General features: G+C 32.7%; 1 protein-coding gene across 3 annotated transcripts; it reads left to right on the top strand.

Moving 5' to 3' along the window:
• The first annotated feature begins 7,990 nt into the window (after positions 1 to 7,990).
• On the top strand, positions 7,991 to 17,356 carry LOC105047219 (origin of replication complex subunit 4). Of its 3 annotated transcripts, none has more exons than XM_010926040.3 (16): positions 7,991 to 8,190; positions 8,308 to 8,398; positions 8,476 to 8,532; positions 8,653 to 8,700; positions 11,506 to 11,556; positions 11,666 to 11,709; positions 11,844 to 11,907; positions 12,212 to 12,298; positions 13,567 to 13,658; positions 13,758 to 13,839; positions 14,208 to 14,293; positions 14,381 to 14,490; positions 16,491 to 16,583; positions 16,668 to 16,732; positions 16,820 to 16,963; positions 17,171 to 17,356. In XM_010926040.3, exons 1-16 carry the CDS (start codon positions 8,021 to 8,023, stop codon positions 17,210 to 17,212), a joined length of 1,326 nt encoding a protein of 441 aa, XP_010924342.2. In that variant the 5' UTR covers positions 7,991 to 8,020; the 3' UTR covers positions 17,213 to 17,356. The 3 variants fall into 3 exon arrangements, with proteins under 3 accessions (XP_010924342.2, XP_073108672.1, XP_010924349.2); XM_073252571.1 differs by having other exon boundaries at positions 12,212 to 12,283; XM_010926047.3 differs by lacking the exon at positions 12,212 to 12,298.
• Positions 17,357 to 21,939: the final 4,583 nt, after the last annotated feature.

The following is a 21,939-nucleotide window of genomic DNA, read 5'->3' on the forward strand; positions in this document are numbered from 1 at the left end:
CGTCCAATCACAAAGATAGGGGTCCACTCTGATGACTAATATATAGACTTAAGCTCCATTCCCCTCGATGTCTCAAATACCGAAGCTTTTGAAAAATCTTTGGTCAGAAGATCAAACAGATTATTTTTTGATCTTATAAATTGAAATGATATCGCATCTTTCATTTTATTTTTCACAGTTTTATATCTGATTAGGATATGATTGTTCATCTTTTTGTTTAATGTCTGATGATTTAACAGATCTATTAGAGCTCTATAATCATAATTTTTTGATATTACATATATTTTGAATAAAAAAATTTTAATATCATTAATTTAGTCCTTTAGCCACTGTGCTTCAGTGCTAGTGGTGTCAAGAGCAATTAATTCAAATTCTAATGTGCTTCTTGTTATTATTGTTTGTTTACATGATCTCTAAGATACTGCATCCCCTCCAAATATAAAAAGATATTCTGTGGTGGACTTAATATCTAAATTATCTATCACCCAATTAGCATCACTATATCCTTCTAGCACTTCTGGATAACCGAAGAATAAAATAGAATAATCTAGAGTTTCCTTCGGATATCTAAAGACTCTTTCAAGATCATTCCAATGTTCTTTACTAAAATTGCTAGTATACTGACTTAGTCTGCCTACTGCATAAGCTATATCAGGATAGATTCTATTGGCTATATATAACAGCAGTCTTATCATCTAGGAATACTCTAATTGTCTTATAAATTCTCCTAAATTCTTAGTTAAGTGAGAACTATGATCATATAGAGTAGAGACAAGATTTAGATCAAAATATTCAAATTTTTTAAGTATTTTTTTATTGAATTTGTTAGATTTGTTATTATTTCATCATTTATTCTTTTAAATTTCATTCCTAAGATTATATCAGCTTCTCCTAAGTTTTTCATATCAAAATTACTTAACAAATAATCTTTAGCTTCTTGTATTATTCTCAGTGATGTTTCAAATAATAAAATATTATCTACATGCAGGTATAAAATGATAAAATCTGAGTTATTTCTTTTATAATACATATATTTATCATGTTCGTTAATCCTAAAGTTATCACCTAGGATAATTTCATCAAATTTAATATGCCATTATCTAGAAGCTTGTTTTAATGTATAAAGTGATTTAATTAGTTTACATACCTTATGTTCTTGTTCTTTGACTATAAAATATTGAGGTTGATTTATATAGATTTTTTTTCTAATTCTCTATTTAAAAATATAATTTTTATATTCATTTGATGAATCATTAATTTATGAATTGATGCTAATGCTATTAAGATTCTTAAGGTGGTTATCATAGCTACAGAAGCATAGATATCAAAGTAATCTATGTCTTTCCTTTGTCTGTATCCCTTAGCTACTAACCTAGCTTTATATCTTTCTACTGTTCTATCTGGTCTAATTTTTTTTTTTAAAAATCCATTTAGTTTCTATTGCTTTATTTTTTAGAGGTAAATTTGATAAAATTCAAGTTTTATTCTTTAGGATTGATTGAATTTCACTATTTATGACTTCCTTCCAATGTGATGAATTTGATGATGACATAGCTTCATCATATGTGCAAGGATCACCCTCTACAAGGTATGTAAAGAATTATTCTCCAAAATTTTTTTCAATTTTATTTCTCTTGATTCTTCTCAATTCAGTTTTAGTTTTAAATTTTAGTTCTATAGATCTAGAAGAAGATGGTTCACATATTAGGGATCTAAAAATTCTAATCTTAAAAGAAAATATATCCTCAAAGAAAGAAGCATCTCTAGCTTTAAAGATTGAATTATAACTTATATTACTAATATCTAATTTAATCACTAAGAACCTATAGACATTACTGTTTTAGGCATAGCCCATAAAGACAGCATCTATAGTTTTTGATCCTAGCTTTCTCTTTTTGAGTTCAGAAATATTCACCTTAGCTAGACACCCCCATACTTTGAGAAAATTCAAGTTAGGAGCCCTGCCTTTCCAAAATTCATAAGGGATGTTGCCACTATCCTTAACAAGAATCCTATTTAAGATGAAGCAAGAAGACAGAAGAGCTTTCCCCCATAAGTTCTCAGGTAGGTCTAAGCTAATCAACATAGCATTCACCATATCCAAGAGGGTATGATTTTTACGCTCAGTCATACCGTTGGACTGTGGAGAGTAAGGAGCAGTTACTTCATGAATTAGTCCATTTCTTGACAGAGCAGAAAAAAATCATTTGAAGTATACTCCCCTCCTCTATCAGTCTCAAGAATCTTAATTTTTTTTCTTGTTGATTTTTTGCTTCACTCTTATAAATTTTAAATTTATTAAAAATTTCATCCTTAAATTTAATTAGGTAACAATAACAATATCTGAAAAAATCATTTATAAAGATTACTATATACCTATTGCTACCACAGATTGCAGTTTTGATAGAATCACATACATCACTACGTATCAACTCCAAGATTGAAGAACTTTTTTTAACTAATTTAAATAGTTTTCTTGGTTATTTAGATTTCATATATATTTCACACTTAGATGTATCTAATATTGATTTGGAAATTAACTTTAAATCCATCATATGTTTGATTTTTTCTAAGTATACATGATCCAATCTATCATGCCCCAAATTTTGATTAGATTTATTCATAAAATAAACTTGATTCTCAATTTTATTAATAAAATAACTTATTACATTAAATTTGAATAAGCCTTTACTTACATATCCTCTTCCTATGAAAGCATTATTCTTAGTTATCACAACTTTATTACAATCAATGATAATTTTATATCCTCTCTGAATAATGATTGACCCACTAACTAGGTTCTTTCTAAGATCTGGAACATACAATACATCCATCAGGATAAGAACTTTTCCAGAAGTCATCTTCAAATCACTTTGTGCTTGTCCCTTAATCCTAGCGGTTGTATTGTTCTCAAGGATTATATCTTCTCCGCTTGAGTTTTGAATAATAGTGAACCAAGAGCGGTCAAAATAAATGTGAACATTAGCTCCTAAATCCAACCACCAATCAAGGTTAAAGGAAGTAACATTAACTTCAGGATCAAAACTTACTGACCTAAAGGTGGTGTCTTCTGAACCTTCAACTATACAAGCTTGATGTCCCGAAGAACCAAAAGGTTTGTGGAAGGGCTCCTTTCGATGAAAACAGTCTTTCGCAAGATTGTTTATCCTTCCGCATATAAAGCAGAATTTATCACTTGGACTTTGGACAGGCTTGTTGGATCTAGTGTTATTGGTCTTGAAGTTTTTACCCTTAGGTTTGAACTTATTTGAGTTAGGATGGTTAGGTTGGTCTGACTGTTGTTGTTGGCTTGGTTGAAACCTAGATTTTGATTTGGATTTGGTAAGGGTCAGGTTAGCTTGGGCACTTGGGACTTTGGTTTGCTAGGTTTTGATCATGTGTTGGTCTTCTATCCTGATTGAATTTAGAAGTTGAGTTAGGGTTAGCTCTCCTTACTTATGGAGCTGACCTTTAAAAAAGCCATTCTAAGAAGGAGGTATCTTATCAAGAAGGCTCGAGATCTTAAATTCTTCGATGAGAATGGTTCCATTAGTTTGAAGCTTCCTAAAATATTTTTAAAATTGGTGAAGTTGGTCATTTATAGGTTTATCGTCTACCATAACATATCTAAGAAATGATACAATATTGAACCGTTCAACCTCAGCATCATCAAGGCCATATTCAGACTCTAGGTTATCCCATAATTCCTTTGCACTCTTTGCAGGTAGATAAACATCATAAAGTGAATAAGAAAGAATACTTAGAATTTTACCCTTACAAAGATAGTCTTTTTCAGGGTGGTTGAACTAGAGAAAGCAGAGGATTGGTCAATAATCGACCAAAGCTCCAATGTGGTTAGCCAAAATTTCATTTAGCTTTACCACCTTCTAAAGTTAGTTCCATCAAATTTGTCAGGTTTAAGACTAATGGTTTCATCTCTAAGGGTAGTCATTTAGTCCAAGTATGATTCAGAGAAGAAAACTAAAATTTGAATAAAATTTATTAGTACTTTGCTTAATTTATTTTATTAACTAATGTTACTTAATAGCATTTAGTAATGCAGCAATACAAGTTTTGTGGGGATCTTTGATTAATTTTGCACAACACAAAATGATAAAAAAGATGCTATAGTTAATTAAAAAAATTATATATAAATATATAAAGAACATAAACCATAATTATGTACAATAATTATATTTAGTATAAAATTATATGCATGCACCACAAAAATATTTACGGAGTCTTCTTTAGACTGTTATCGAAAAACATATGAAATAATATATATATATATATATATATATATATATATTAAAAATTATTTTTCTATGATGTGTGTGAAATAATATATATTGATGTGACAAACAACAAAATACAACACAAAATCTGGCTTAAGAGGCAGTTAAATTACTGTCCTAAAGGAGACTTCGACTCCTTCTCGTGCGAAGATTTGGACCACACATCTTCCTTCGAGATATAATCCGGAAGTCAAGTACTCCAACATCCATCGGTGGCATGATCTTGATCGGACGTCGATCAAACTCATCCTCAGCTCAAATGATCAAATAAAAAAAAAATAAATAAATGAGAGAGAGTGTGTGTGTTGAGAGCTTTTTTTTTTCTGGAAAGAGGAGAAGAAGAATTCTCAATATTTTTTTTTCTTCGAAAGGCTTAGAAGGGGGCCTGTTTATAGGCTCAAAATGGCCGCAGAATGTCCGTGTGCAAGAACGGCTCATGGAACAGCCATCAGAGCACTCATGGAGCACTCGCAGAATGGCCATCGTGGAACATCCTCGTGGAACGGCCTCATGCGAAATCATCTTACGGAATGTCCTTGCGCAAAAAGTGAACAGATGAGAGGATTGGACAAGGGATTCCCTCTCTCTTATTAGCTCTTTATTCTATATTTAGTTGGGATCATGAGAAGATGGATGGATGGATGAGATTGAAAGAATAAATAGCCTCCATCCACTGTTAAGTTCAAAGGACTTATTTGATTTGTGGGAAGAACTTTTTTTTTCAAAAAGTAATTTTTCGAAAAGTTACTTCTTGGGATGTTATTTTTTGTGAATAAGATTTTGGCATATTTAGTTGACCATGAAAAAATGACTTATTATAAAGTAATTTATGTTTGATCGAGTACTCATTTTTCTAAAAATCTATGTAAAATATCTATTATACTCTTAGTAGATATAAGACTACAAATATAAATATAAATATTTATATAAATATAAATATAATATTAATATATTATAATATAACATTAGATCATAATAATTTATTGTGTGAATATAATATAAATATATATTAGTATAATATTAATACTTTAATATAAATATTATATTAATATTAATAAAAATATTATATTAATATAAATATTTAAATATAATAAATATTATAATATTAATATTTATTATGGTATAGAAGAAAAGACATCATTAGTCCCATATTGATTGGAGTCAAGGAAGAATCTAACTTATATAGGAAGACATCTTTTAAAAGGCAAAATCGTGAAGTTTTAAATAATCAAAGCCCATTGAAATCCAAAGATAGTAATGAGCCAAAACGGATAATACCTCATATACCGAACCATGAGCCCTTGACTGTAATAATATTAATATTATATTTATATAAATATTAAGATAATATTAATGTAATATTATATCACCATCAGTATTTCATTCTAACTATCTATTGATATTTTGTAAAATCTTAGCTATGAATCTTAAAAAGATATTTTGAAAAAATAAAAATACCATCACTTTCTATCCCATAGGAAGTGCCAAGATACATTTCCTCTATGAATTTCTATTTTCTATGAAATATGAAAAGTGACTTTCCATTAAATTTTTTTTTTCTACTCTCTCCATTTAAAACTCCAACCAAATAAGAGGTTATCTCTCCACTTTTCAGAAATTGCCTCTCTCTTCCTTCACTTTCCGTCAACCAAACAAGTCCAAAAAATTAGAGAGAAGATGGATGAAAAAAGAAAGATTGTCCATCCATCCCGACCTATCAATTTGCATCCTCCCACTTAGGGAGGATACAAAGAAAGATGGATAGATTTTTACATTGACAAAATTATCTTTCATTAATTCTTTGACAAAGTTACAATATTTTTTTATTTTTTCATTCATATTATTTATATATATTTGTATATATATATAGTATTAATTATATATTATTAAATTTTATTACTAATTATTTTAAATTTAATATATAATTTTGATAATTATAATTAAATAACTAGAATTATCTTGCATTTCTCTATTTTTAATTAGCTATTTATATAATATTAATTAACTATTTAAATTAAAATTTAAATTAATTAGTTATTTATATAATTAATATATAATCAATTTATTGATAATTATTTTATAAAATTATTTATTAAATTAAATTAAATATTTATATAATTTCTTACATAATTATAGACCATAATGACTATAAATTTATATATTATTTACTTCTTTGATATAAATAAATATTATAAATTAATTAATAAAAAATAATTTTATAAAATATTATATAATGTTATTTATTTTTTTATATTAAATAAAAAAATATTTTTATTTATTTTTTTATATTTTATTAAATATATGAAAGGACTGATGGACCTTCCGTCTATTCTCTCGTTCATTCGTTCATTCTTCTTCGTCAATTTTTGTTTTAATTCATCCTTCGTAAGGTGGTGTCCTTACTTCACGCGTGGCAGTCTTCCATGCCCCTGTTTGCTCTTAATTGCGCGGTGCTCTCCGAGACGATGTAGCCCGTCTCATAAGAAATTCGTGGTATTCAACCAATAGGCAGTTGCCACGTCAAGTAAAAAGAATCTCCATTGCAACGGTCTGGATGCAATATATCCGGACTTTGTGGTTTGTGTTAGAAAAACGGTCTCGCTGTAGCAGGCTGAGCAAAAGATTTAGGAAGACTTTGTCACGTAGGAGTGTAAGAATTATGATTGTCCATCCCCCTTCATTAAACCGCAAGTAGATTGGCTTGGCTCACTTCAGATCTTCAAGCGATCTAATATTAATCCAGTTTAATCCAGACCATAATTATTTGGATTGAGCTGGAATTAAAAAACTTGACTCATTCTAGGTACAGATTGCACGTAGATCCTGAAATTTCTGGTACATATACGAACCAAATGGAACCAGTTCCAAACTAATATATTCTATATTATAGATTTGTTTTCTTTCCCCAATATAATTTACCCATAATTTACATTATTGATTATATATATATCAATCAAACATCATGTAAAATATGATTTTAATAATATTTACATTTTGCTTGCTACTTTTTTATAGTATAATATGCTTATAATGTAATTAGAATATCAATTATATTGCAACCCTAGTTACAACGGTGATAGTAAAGATTAGAGCGGAAATTGGATCGGATATCAGCATATGTATATTCATATTTATTTTGTCTAATGAATATATATGTGGATACGAATATTAATCAGATACCAAAATTTATATTCATATTTATTTTAAATGAACATGAGTATAAATCAAATACTAGAAGTATGGATATAAATATAGATATAAATCAAATAATTAATCTTTATGATTATTGAACTAAATATATTATTAAATGGATGATAAATTAAATTAATAATATGTTAATATGGTTAGATATTTTTCTTAATAAATACTAGTAAAATTAAATAGGATTATAAGTAAAATTAGATATGCGGATATGAATGAGATAATTATCTATCTATATCTATATTTATTATTTTTTGATATATATAAATATAGATAGATGTATTAGTTGGATATTTAAATTTTAGATTTGAATACAAAAATGAATCGGGCTAAAAGATATACCATCCACTTTCAACTTCAGCAGAGGTAGATAAAATTGGGAGTAATTATTCTGTTTTCGTTACAACGAGTGATTCGGATTTAGCGTTGTTTCAAACTTTATCCAACCATCCGACCTCGACCGAGATAAAGCGATATCTCGGTTCGTGTCCGTATCGGGTACGTACCGATATGGCTAAATATAAATGCGGCGCAAGCCACTCTGCTTCCCGCCCAGTGCCCGGTCTCTCAGCCAGCGAATTCGAGGGGACGCCATGACGGTGGCGGAGAAAGCCCAAGCCCTTCTCCGGCGGCGGCTCTGCAGCCCTACCTTCGCCCATGCCGCCTTCAAATCCTCCCCCGAAAGCAACTACAGGTCCCTCTCCTCATCCTCCTCCGATCAAACCCTAGTTTTTTCCTTCGATTCCCGTGGAAATTTCCCTCAAGAAGTTATTAAAGGCGTCGCCTTTGTTTTTTTCCCATTCCGTTACAGCAAGCTGAGGTTCCTCATCTCCAGTTCCATCGCAGAGGCCTGCAACAACTCCGTCCTTCTTCTCGGTCCCCGCGGCTCTGGAAAAATTGCAGTAATAAAGAAATCTTTTTATACATTTGATACTTTATATATTCGCGATTCGTATCTCTAATTGTTCTTGGATTCTAGGTGGTGGAATTGGTTCTTGAGGATTTAAAGGCTGAACACCCTGACGCGATCTCTGTGGTACAACCCTAATTTGATATGTTATTTTTTAGTGCATTTGGTCCTTCTTCCGTTGTTCTTTGGTGTCCGTGTGATTGCAAGATAGGTATTATGTAATTTAATGTGTGTGTGTGTTTTCAGATCAGATTGAACGGGCTGCTGCACAGCGATGACAATTGTGCGCTCAAGGTTGGATCTTTATTTAAATCTTTTTTTCCTTCCTAGAGTTGATCTAACAAATACTTCTTGTTATGATTGGTATGATAGCATGGAGTGTACATAGATTCAAAGATTGGAACCCTGAGTAGTAATAGGGTGTATTTCTGTGTAGGAACAGTTATATATGCACTAGTTAAGTGGACCAATCGAAACCATTATTTCCACCATGAAGCATATTGGGTGCTGATCTAGGTTTTGTGGATTGCAATACCTGAGAATGAAGAATGTTTTGAAAGTATGTAGATCTGCACCATTACTTTGGAATTTTTACAGCATCAACTGAAAACTTCTCTTGATAGATCAGAGGTAGCACACAGCTGGTGGGGCATATTGCACTAGGAACGCTCTTTAAATGAGTGAATTCTGGTATAAGAGGGTTGAGGTTTGAGAAATGCAATGTTAGATAGAACCAATGTTGTTAAAGGCCCTAGGCGCACCTAGGTGCCAGGAGTCCCTGGAGCTTATGTGCAAGGCGCAGGGTGCAGATGCACGCCTGAGAAAAGTCAGGCACTAAAAATAAAAAAAATAGAAAACTAGCTATAGACAAGAATTCTAGCAAGTAAAAACTAGCACCCTGTTATTAAAAAGTAAAAATAGAAAAAAAAAATCTAGCTATAGGCAAGAAGTCCAGCATGTAAAAACTAGCTCTAACCCAAAGACAAAAAGAAGGAGAAGAAGAATGACAAGAAGAATAAAAGGTCAGAGAGCAGATAAATGTGCTTTGTTATGCTATTTTTTCTGGCCAGAAAATAAAAAATAACAGAGCATGTTAGAAGAAGAAGAACAGTAAGAAGAAAAAGAAGAAGAAGAGAAGGACGACTGGAGGAGAGATGACTTACACGGTGTTGGGCGATGAGATGAGATAGAGGTGCTTTTTAGGCGATGAGATGAGATGGAGTCGGATGAAGACGCTTCAGCTGCCGTCTTCTGATTCTTTTAGATGATTCCAAAATCGTCATGTTGGTTTTTAGAGTCTGTTTGACTTTCAGTGATGCCTTTTCAATCCCTATTTACTATAACTGACCTTTTCTATTTCTTAGAAATTAAAAATTAGTACTTGTTGAAATCCTGCGTCTTTTGGGTACCTTATTATGCCTTTGAACAATGCAGAGGTATGCGCTTGAGGCGTCGAGGCGACAGCCCTTGCGCCTAGCGCCTTTTGTGCCTGAGACGCGCCTTTAATAACATTGGATAGAACCAAAAAAACTTGCATGTTATTTTTTTACCATGATGAACACCAGTAACAAACTTGCTAGTTTTATCATTTAAGATTTATTAGGGATAAGTAATTTAAGAACCACATAGTCAAAGAAATCATAGAAAATGGGTGTACACATGATTTAACATGTAAATAACATAATCAAGTTGGATCATGAGATCCAAAGGTCTCTATTGTCCATCATATGGATCTAAATCTTGTGATACTAAACTAATCCTGATCTAGCGATGGGATCTGGATTGTTCAGGTCATTTTGATCTGGATCAGTTATGTGTCTTTCTTGCATCAATTATGTGTCTTAAGACTGTGATGGGAAAGTTACTGGAATTCTTTTCGCACCCATGAAAGGTGCAAATCAGAATGTTGCTTAATTTGTTTATGCAATTCAGGGCATTTCTGAAAAGACAGGTCAAATTATAAGAAGGAACAGAAATACATGATCTATACAAATCATATAGTCCATTATAGAATATTTCCAAATAGAAGTTAGAATGCACAACAAAGGTGAGATTTAAAATATCTTGTATAAGCCTTTCGTATTCTATCAAATTTTCACATTTTTTAAGTCACTCGGACTATAATTGCATTATGCTTACACCTATGGAAACTAGAATATGGATGCATTCAGGGACTGATTGGGCCTTCATGTTAACTCATGAGAATTTTCGATTCATTTTTTTGTTGTTATGTTAGAATTTCCATTCTTGTTGCACACCATCTCAATTCAGAAATCTGCAGTGAGACCTTTCTTTGCTTCAAGCAAAAGATGATTAGCTGTGGCTTCATGTGCTTGTGAAATGCCTTTTTTTTTTTTAAGATCCTGTGATGACTAAGGACGCATTTAGGTTATATTTTTTCCTTAACTCATGTCAGTTAGATGCTCATTCACTTATATCTTGCAATATACTAATCCTTTGGATGACTTTTGGTGAATTACTATATTAAATATGAATGGATGGCACAACTCGTGGTTGACATTTTTTGTGGGAGGAAATATGCATGGCCTTATATGATGCATGTATGGTGGTTGAGATTCTGTATCAAAAACTATTCTTGGTGTCTTCATCATCTTAATAAGTTTATATCATATGCATATATGTTGCATATGCATGAACTTGACTTGCTAACTTGTAAATGTCATTGTATTTTCAAGAACCAGAGACCAACTTTTGTAATTTTGGAGAATAATTAGATTTATCTTGGTTAATGTTTTCTTTTCTAATGTTAGATATATCCTATGCTTCTTATTTTTCCTTTCATCCCTTTCACTGATTGATAGATTTTAAAATGAATAATATCCATTGGTAAAGTAATCTGTTTGGATGACAATTATAAGTTACCTTACATTTTACTAAGATGTTCCAATAAGTAGCTTGTAGACGAACTTCTTGATTAGGCATGCATAAAATGGTGCCTCCTTTCTTTCTTGAATTTTTGCACTTGGTCGGTCTTATACAAGTATGCTTCTTATTTTATTTCTTCTACTTTGAGATATCATAAAATGTTTCCTGCTTTAGTTTGTATTATCTCACCTGGCATTTGTGTTGATTTTCAAGGAAATTGCTAGGCAATTATGCGTGGAACACCAACTATTATTCTCTAAAATGGTAGTTCTGAACTTTCATTCCATTGTTCAAGGACTGAAAATACTATGATATATATCATATTGTAAGATAAGAAAGTCTGGAGCTTCTTACAATTATGATCTCTTTACAGGCCTCATCAGATGATAACTCTCAGTTTGTGATGGACATGTTACGGTGAGTGCAAATAATCAGATACACATTTTGTATATGATGGTTGTACTTAGCAACTCTCTGCAATTTGCTGCTTTATCTTGGTTGGATCAATTTCCCTCTCTCATTTCAATGACCTTTTTTTTTTTTTTTGCTAGAGAATGTGGTTTAGCTCACAAGACAATCATTGTCATATTAGATGAATTTGACCTCTTCACTCAGGTAAACTGATAAATATATATATTCTCTACCAAGTTTTTCAAAAGCCATTTACTATTTGAATATTTTTTATATATTAGTCATGCATTTGATATAGTGAATGCTACAGCAGTTATTTGTGCTATAATTGCTTTATTTTTCATGTCAAATGTCAGTATTTGCAATGTTGTGATGATTTTGTATCAGATGTTCTTTGTGTTTTATAATAGAAAACATCGAACATAGAATTTGCTCTATTTGATACTACAAATTATGATGTCAATATATTAATCTGATGGGTAAAATTAACTCTATTCTTGATTTGCAGGGGAAGCAGCGGTTGCTCTATAGCTTGCTAGATGCAATGCAAACTCTTATTTCTCAGGCTGTAGTCATTGGTGTGAGTTGTCGCTTGGTATGGGACTTACACTAGAATGAAATGAGGGTGTTAGAATCATGTTTAAATGGTTATCTGCTGGTGATTTGATGATCATTGTTTTTAATGGCATGTCATGAGATCATGATGATGCATATAAGACTCTGACTTGGTTAGAGAATATTTAGAGAGTTTCGGATAGGCAAAAGTCATTTTTTTGCATGCCGGAATGCCAAACATTAAAAAGCAGGTTTCTAGTGGATTCTATTGGTCATTCTTTTTATTTATTTTTTTGGTATTTTCAAGCACATGATAAACATGTATGTGCCTTAATTTGAAAAAATTGGAAAGAAGAATTTATGTGATTTGACGTTTTGCTATATGTTGCCTCTTCTGCTTTGTGTTGTTTGCTCTATAATCGCCTCTGTCATGGTTGGAACATTATGTCTTCTAGTATTGGACTCTCTGCAATATCATTTGCATTCTCAGGTGGGTGCACTTACCCAAATTGCTTTGGTATTAACTCCTATTTATAAAATTCAAACTGTTGAAATTCATTGTTTTTGGAAACTGGCTGCTAGCAGCCTGCAAACTTGAGTATTCTTTAATTATTCTCAATGTGCTGTTAAGCTCTCATCGAGTGTGCACACACGTTTGGATGAGCTAGTACTATCCTGGAGGCTTTTTCTGTCACCCATTCATGGTGGGAATGGATCACCATCTTAGTAGAGCAGATAGTTTAGTATACACTAATAAATGTTTGGATTTGGAAAATGAGGAATTTGAGCTAACTATAACTTACAGCATGGCACCTGTAGCAGAGTAGCATCTGGGCTGGCTAGTGACCAGTAACTGTATTGCCGCTCACCACAGTTGACATGACTGACATAATCTTTTGGAAGAGTGATTACTCAGCAATGGGATAGGGCAACGGACATAATATATTTTCTTGTATAGGTATGAAGAATTTCTCAATGATCAAGTTAGAATTATTTAAAAGGAATCCACAGTGAACTACAGTTAGACAAAGCTTGGGAATGCCTTAGAGAAGGAAACAAGATTTCAAAAGTCAATGTCATCAGTAGCAAATTGATTTGTAAGCGTGTTGATCTAGAAACTGCATTTGTTCCATGACTTGTAGGTTCAATATGAATGTGCCTATGAATAACCTTGTTACCTCTTAAGATAGATAGTGATTTGATATTATGTAATTTCCAATTACTGTACCTAGGTGACCTTATGGAATTAGTGGTCTTGCTACACTTATTGCTACAACTATTTTTTCTTTTGTTTGTTTTTTTTTCAAGGATGCAGACCAACTCCTGGAAAAAAGAATTAGATCTCGGTTCTCTCACAGGAAACTCCTTTTTGTTCCTCCCTCTAAAGAAGACGTGCAAAGGTGGTTCCTTCCTATCCTCTCACAAAATTTGGATATCTGCTGAATGTTCTTCCAACCTTCTCCACAATAATCCTTGTCTTCCTTCCATGTGGTGTGCAGGTTATTGGAATGCTTACTGCATTTGCCAAAAGATTCAAGTTTTCCTTCAAAGTATGTCACAGAATTCAATAGGAGGCTCTCTGTATCCTTCTTTTGAGCATTTCATGAGGGCACTTGAAACAATACCAACCAGGTTTTCTAAACAGCCTATGAACAATATCTATGATAATTTGAAACCAATGTGTATTAGTTCTTGCTCCATTTTTTGTGGTGGTGTCTTCATGCAAAAATTAGTTATCATCCAAGTTGTTGGCTTTTGAGGTACCATTTGTGCTTGTTTGATGCCAGTAATCTTTCTGAATATATAAATGGTAGTATCGTAGTAAGTACTTTTGCTTCCCTTGTGCATTTGGTAAGTTTGTTAACTGTTTGGCTCTTGCTAGAGAAGGTAAGAAGTTATTCCCAGCGAAGAATCCTGAAAATTTTAGATAAGCCCTTAACATGTTACAGAATATTTTAAGTGACAAGAAGTTCAAAGAAGTCCTGGATTCACTGTTAGATGTTGATGGATCAGTTAGCAACCTGTTGAGGCTCCTGTAAGTTGTCCCACATTGCAAATTATCCTTCTTGGCATTTTTTTTTTTTTTTGGGTTTAAACTTTAGCTCTAGAAAATGTATTTCAGATTCCGGGCCGTGTCATACATGGATATGGAGTCCGGATTGCTCTCATTGGAAAACTTCAAAAGTGCATATTTATGTACTTACAGGCAACCCAAGATTGACAATCTTGAAGGTTAATCACTTGGATATATGACTTGTGAATTATTTATTATTAGATAATTTTCCCCCTTAAAGGCCTACGTTCTATTTTCAATTCAACATTTGTAGTATTTCATCATTATTGTAACCTAAAGATGTCAATTATAAATTTGGCATGGCCAACAGATAATGGATTGTGTTTGAAACTTTGCAAAAAATTAGGTTTCTGTATCTTTCTGGTTGGTCTCATGTGATTTCTATGGATCAAATTTTATGACAAGACCTTAAGCAGGCTACTTTCATTTATTGATGCCATTAAAACAACTCTGTTGGGAATAGAATATAACACTATAACATGTAAATTCCTTGCTTTCTTTCGTTCTTTTTTCTTTTTCTATATGTGTGATATCTAGTGATTTAATTGAAGATTGTCATATTTGTTGTCCTGTAATTTACATGAGTATCCATGACTGCAACGATTTATGTGGTTGTAAACACACACAACATTTATACTATGGTCTCAACTTCTGTCTTTACCTTTCTTTCCTATCAAGGGCTGCATGTGCCATTTAAGCATTTCCAATTGCGGATTTAGGTAAAATGATGTTCTGTATACATTATTCTCTGACGTATTCAGAATCTTCTTCCATGAGTTTCCTCAGAATTACCTAAATTCTACCTTGCATTAGCTGCATTCTCATTTTATCAGTTACTTCTGCATGATCAGAAAGTGCTCCAAAGCATGGGCCCTTCTTGTAAACACAAAGTGTTCTTACTGATACAATGTGTAGAGAGAAATGGGCAGTTATCCACAACCCTAGCATCATATTTAGCTGTAGTTTGTTCATATGCCCCATTTAGGTTAGGAAAAACCATTCATTGATCAGTTATTTTACAAGCAATTATAACATTTTCTCACAAAGTCAAAATAGTCTGCAATATTCTTTTTCACTTGTCTAAATTATTGCTTCCACCATCATCTCCCCATCCCTTGGTAGTTATGCAATTAACATCATTCCACTAAAGTCTCTGCTATATAGAGCTTCACCTTTCTTCTGTAAATTGGTCGACAATGCTTCTAAAATAGTTTTGCAATTTTTATTTTCACGATCTCGTTAAGTATGAGATTTTATGTTTGTAGCATTGTTATTAATAATTCAAATTCAAATTTAATTAGAAATCTTGAATTAAGCAATCATATAACGACCATATTGTGCTATTAACATGTAAAACCAGTTTCCAACATATAGTAAACATAGCATATATGTCAAGTAGGGGAAGCAAAGCTACACAACTTCTGTCCTCATATGGTTTATTAGATGACATATGCTGGAAGAAACATGCACTCTTATTTCTCTATTTTTAAGGACAGGAGCAATTGTGGAATTGTGAAATGTTTATTGTTAGTATCATCAAAGGTGAATTGTTCATTCCAAAGGTGAATTGTGGAACGTTGATTCTTAGTATCATCAACCTAATCACAATCTGTGAAGGCTCAAAATTGTTGGACAGGTTTCCTAATATTAGAAAATCTTATGTAAATTTGGAAATGTACATCACAATAAAATTGTCTCTGCAGAGAATCTGGCATGACTGGACTGTTCTCTAGATTAGCACAACCATAAGTAATAGGCCTTGTCCCATAATACTTGTTTTTCAAATATGAAAGCTAGTTCCTCAGATACTTGTTTTTCAAATACGAAAGCTAGTTCCTAAACCAGAAGATTGTATCTGGAAGTAGCAATGAAACTACCATATCAAGAAATGTAGATAGACTTTTTGTTTCTTGCTGATGGAACAAGCATGCTTCTCAGAGGTGTGGTAGTTACTTGGCCCTTTTGCTGATGCAAAGTGCATATCGTACTTTAACCTTGAAGATGTTCTATTTTGTTGGCATAAATTTTTGCAGCAAGTGTAGAATATTGGTGGATTTACCCGATTCATATTGCACAAAAGCCAAGTTGTTATAACTGTCTTTAAACTGACGAAGGTTTTCTCATGAGCTATTTGTCTCATTGAAACATTTTCAAGCAGATGCCTCCATCCTTGAGCTATATATATTAGTCTGCATGAACAGGTTGGAAACCAAAGAACAAAACTCATATAACTTCAATTCTATAATGAAAGGTCAGGTTTCTTTTTGCTCCTATGCTACACCATTGGCTCTGGAGATAATAGAATGCTGAGTTTGGTTGGTCCCATATTTTGCAGAATATAAAGCTATACATGATGCTTATAAGACCTCTGACAACTATGCAAACAATGTCTGTTTACGGGTGAGTATTGCCAATTCACAAAATGATCAGATGTTTCCTCAAGAATGTTGTTGAAACCACAAACAAGCTTTTGGTTTTATGCTGCAGGCTTTTGAACATCTTCTAGAACAGGAATTGATTGGTTTTACTGACAGCAAGGGACGGACTCCATCCATTGAATTTCACCCAGTGAAACTTTTGATTTCCTCTCGTGAACTTTATCAGGGGTTGACATCAAACTCGTCTTGTCCTGTAAGTTGCTTTTGTCATTTCTAGCATGCAAGTTGAGATCAAGATAACTGATTTTCCTGGTATTTTTAGTTGGACAGTGGAAGTTCTTTTAAAACAAGGGGAGTTTTTTTGATTATTAATCCTTTCTAGATTATATACTAATGTGTGATTCAGAGTAGCATGATATTCATGTCAAAAAGATTGACCCAGCCGAGTTTGTTCTGCTAGGCTATTCTTCAGAAATTGTTCGATCATGAAAGTTACAAGTAACTGGCCGGTATTCTCTGTTATTCCATAATTTGTTGATTCAATGAAACTCCGATGGTACTTCGGTGGTCTTGAGGTGAGAAAATTGTTTGCTTTCTCTGTGGGTAGTGAGCTGTTAATGACCCAGTAGAAGGAGAGACTGATGCTGATGTTGGATGTGCTTGCTCCTTGGACTGATATGCTTTTTGTATGTTTATCAGTTTCCATGCATGAACATTTTTTTCTTTTTTTGAATCACGCTTTGCTAGAATGTGGACATACGCATGCAGCACAACCAGATTGGCTAGCATCCAGCTTGTGAACACACAGGAAGGGGCAATTGGATGCTTTCTTTACTTATTGAATGCAAGTCTAAGTGGGAAAACACAGGAAGGGGCAATTAGATGCTTTCTTTATTCTGACAAATGTGTAGAAATGTGAAAACCAGTGGCAAATTCTTGCTTGGATCAAAAGTTGAACATCCTGTATTCTCCATTATCTACTCCTAGTTTTGGTTATATACCAAATCTTTCCACACTAATTTTTTATGTTCACGAATTTTCTGTTTGTGTTTGTGCATCATGTTTGGAAGGACCTGTGTCATAATACTCCTGGTAGGTGCTAACCATTCAATTTAATATGATTTTCATCATAAAGAATACATTTTGGAAACATTCAAACTCATGAGTTGAAATGGTCGCAACATACTCTGTACATTGGTAAGCAGGTTCGTTGTGGACATTCCAATATATTTCTGAGAGATATTCTAAGAAATAAAACAATTTTCCATTTGAAAATTTCTATGTCAATAACAACGTGGTCCTTGCCATTTTTTCTGGGAGGATTTCTTAATGGGTAAAATCTAAGATTGACTTGGTCTGATTTAAGTCCTACGGAACAAGGTGATATTGGTCTCTTTCAAAGTTGAAGATCTTTCTTGATATTCCCCTGGATCATTCTTGTTCCTAAACTTATGGCTGAGCTTGAGAATGGATTCATCAAATGAATCCACTGCTTCATGGACTGATAGCAATCATCAACCTGGTGATGAGCCAAAAGACAATCTGTGTTCAAAATAATTTTCATTCGTTCTCTCTTGACAAGGGGTTTCTTTTCTTGCATTTCACATTTAACTCAAGAAGATTAAAATTAGTTGCCACTATGTCTATGTAATAATGATACAGAGACCCTTTACCAAAAAAATAATGATATAGAGACAGTATTACGTTTAAAAATACTTCGTTGTTGATTAAACTTCGACACTATAAACTCAGAAACACCGTCTATTCAGCCCGATGTATGGTTCCTCAATTTGGCAAGAATACTCATCCAGGACACATAATAACTGATAACGTTGGTCCGGTCACTGCCTGTGGTTGAGAGGTTTTCTTTTTTTTTCCCCCCAATTAACCTGAAAGACCTGTGGATTTCTTGTAGACAGGTTGATATCCAAGCCATGTGGAGAAACGGGGTGGTGATCATTTGCTAGAGGTTAATGTCTGGATAGGTTTACAAAGATCGGAGTTAATGGCTGGAGAGGTATACAAAGATCTTCGCTCGTATGATGGGCTAACAGAGGCTTCTGAGCACCAAAATAAGATCTTGCTTATCAGTTCAAGCAGAATACTAATGAGCTCTAATTTTTGCAAGTTATTTCTTACTAATCTTCTTGTCCTTCGTAATGGAATAGATTGGGCCTTGCCCTTATTTTTGAAGAAGAACCCATGTAGCTGAAGTACGGTCTGGTTGCGGCTAGTATTCATCCACGGATTTGGTTTGATATGGTTCGGTCTGGTCAAGTTAGGATCAATCAGTTCGGGTTAAGTTAGGCCAAGTTACTTCTCGTTGTCGAAGGCATCAAAGGTATCCGGAGAGGTCTGTATCCAAAAAAAAAAAAAGACCGGGTATCTGGCGAGGTGAATATCGTCGTGGACTTTCCAGCTAATATGACATGTTGGATCCGGGAATCTCTTTCATGGGGACAAACTATTGATCACATTACACCTCATCATTGGAAAAGAGAAAAGTAGTCGAACTTTAATAAAAGAAAAAAAGAGCATTACATCAGCGACATAATTATAGGAAAGGGGCAAATAAACTAACAGAAGTGGAAAAGGCTCCTACCTACCTTCGTTGGTGCTTCCACGGAACCGGTGTAAGAAATTCAACGTAAAATGCATCACTTTATGTAATTGATTTATATAATTATTATTTTTTAATATATATTTAATATTTATAATTTTATTTTTTTTAAAAATTTTGAATGACAAAAATATTTCTGATCTTTGAATTTTTCAAAAAACAGAAATATTTCGTCATTCAAAATTTTTAAATAAAAAAATAAAATTACTGATATTAAATATGCATTAGAAAGTAGTTGGACAAAAATACCTCTTCTATGTTATGACAGACTATATTATGACATCTTAATATATATTATGACATTATGTATGCAGAAAGTTATAATTTGACGCAGGATGTCATAATATACTATAGGATATCATAATTTTTTGAGCCACATTATGGCGTCTTGCATGTAGAAAGTCATAATATATCACAGGATATCATAATTTTTTTTAAAAAGTAAAAATATTTTTGTTATGTAAAATTTTTAAACAAAAAAAAAATGAAATTGCAGGCATTAAATGCGTATTAGAAAGTGTTGATTATGTAGACCAATCACATAAAATAATGTACTCCACATCGAATTCTCTACATTGTCCCTGGTGCATAAAGAATTTTTTAATTTTCATAACCTATTGGAAAGGCCAGTCCCCGTCTTTCACATTCAAAGAGCTAGTAAATTGTCCTTTCAGGAGCCTTCTCTTGCCAAATATTTTTTCTTTTGCTGAAGCTGGGTGCAGACCGTTTCTTCACAGCATGAATTTACTATTTATTTTTATCCCAATAATTTAAACCTCATATGAAATTAATCTATTGAATTTAAACTTTTTTATCTTACAAACGGTGTTCTTTTGATTTCTAACCCACACAGCCAATGTCTATCCTGTTTGTTAAAAATGATTGTACCAGAAGCAGATACCAACATATCCTAACATGTGAACCATATATTATTTGAATCAAAATCATATACCAATTGAACGAAAGTTTTATTGCCTTTTACTTTCGACAAAAAGTCGATGACAATTCGGGAGAAGATGCCTTTGTGACCATGACGTTTAAAAAATGGAAAGAATTCTAGAACCTAGGGGTCGGTATAACGTAGAAAAGTGAGACTTGGTATATTGAAGACCCAGTTTGGAAAGCTATATTTTTTTTTATTAAATTTTTCTTTCTCCCTAATTAGTCCATAGAATATTGCATATGTTCTAAATTCTAAACTGCTTCAAATGATCAAAGATATATATATTTTTTTCTTTACATAATGTTGAGATTTATCATCAAGTCCTAATCCAATTAGGATTTTGTTTTTAGTTAACCATTAATTTTAATGATTTTAAAATTTTATTTAATTATTTTTTTAAAAAAATTTCAGAATTTGTATTTTAGTAGATTTTAGATTTTGAATTTAAGTAGGAGTCTAAGATTACACCTATATGGATTTTTGGCATCTTTCTTGAGGGATGGAAGAGAGGTGCGGGAAGAAAGAATGAGGAGAAATATTTTTTTTATATGTGGAGTAAAGAAAATCAAATTGATTATTTTGACATTTATTTTTTCTTAAATAAATTTATTTTTCTTTCTTTATTTTTTTTCTTCCACAACTATCTTCGTACAATTTTATACATAATCCATGGAGCACTGGCGACGTGGATGCATGAATAGGAGAGAAATGATGATTGCTATATCAATGCATAAATTGAATTTGAGTAGATTATACCAGAACCATATATTGAGGGTATCTTTCTGGGTCTGAACCCAAATTATGCTATGCTTTCTCAATTTTGTGATCCTTCACCGCACTCACATATCTTGCATGCTTATTTACACGGAATGGGGTACCCGTTTCCCATGTTAGGATCCAAGACTTGTCCTCTTTCAAATAATTAGGATACCACCTACACTAACCTATACCCCAGTGAATCATCAGCATTTTAAATACCATAGAAAGAGACCTTTTCAGTACAACCATTTGGGCGGTTTTTCCCCTTTTTTGGGCGCGGGGGGGTGGGGTGGGGGAGGGGAGCGGTTGGAGGGGGGAGGTTGGTGAGAGATGGAGAATCTTATCCAGTGAGAAAGTGTCAATCTTTGCATCATAAGAAAGTGTCTTTATATGTCCACTTATTATATCACTTTCAGAAAAAGAAGTCAAAATGGTTCCTTAATCCTGATCGTTCATATTATAATATTAAAGAAAAATCTATATTTCCATGTACCCAATGCTATCTTGAGTGAAATAATAATTATGCTAGTTTTTTTTTTGGGGGGGTAACAATAATTATGCTAGGCTATTAGTGATGTTAGATAAACAAAATCAAGAGAGAACACATTATACGTTACACCATATACAAGTGGGAAAACTTAGGTTTTATTAATAATGTCATGCCTCTAGCTAAGATAAAAACTTTAGAAGCAGGTGAATTGGGCTATAAATTCCCAAAGGCGCATCTTGGAGTTACTAGTTGAAAGATCTAGTTATGCTTCAGTACATAATATTTCAAGATCGAAACTAATTTTTTGACATTAGTGAAAAAAATAATGGACTTATGGGTTATATCTTATTTTCCATCCTTTAATACAAAGAAATGTATTAACTTCCTCTTATGATTTAAAAAAGAATCAAATATGCG

Source organism: Elaeis guineensis, chromosome 2 (genome assembly GCF_000442705.2).
Source record: "Elaeis guineensis isolate ETL-2024a chromosome 2, EG11, whole genome shotgun sequence".
NCBI classification, from domain to species: Eukaryota; Viridiplantae; Streptophyta; class Magnoliopsida; order Arecales; family Arecaceae; genus Elaeis; species Elaeis guineensis.

What these genes read in the sequence shown, in the direction of transcription:
- LOC105047219 (XM_010926040.3), top strand. Translation starts at nt 8,021, where the DNA reads ATGCGGCGCAAGCCACTCTGCTTCCCGCCCAGTGCCCGGTCTCTCAGC. An exon ending in AACTATTATTCTCTAAAATG is followed by an intron (nt 11,557 to 11,665) that starts GTAGTTCTGAAC and finishes ATCTCTTTACAG; the next exon opens with GCCTCATCAGATGATAACTC. An exon ending in TCTAAAGAAGACGTGCAAAG is followed by an intron (nt 13,659 to 13,757) that starts GTGGTTCCTTCC and finishes TGTGGTGTGCAG; the next exon opens with GTTATTGGAATGCTTACTGC.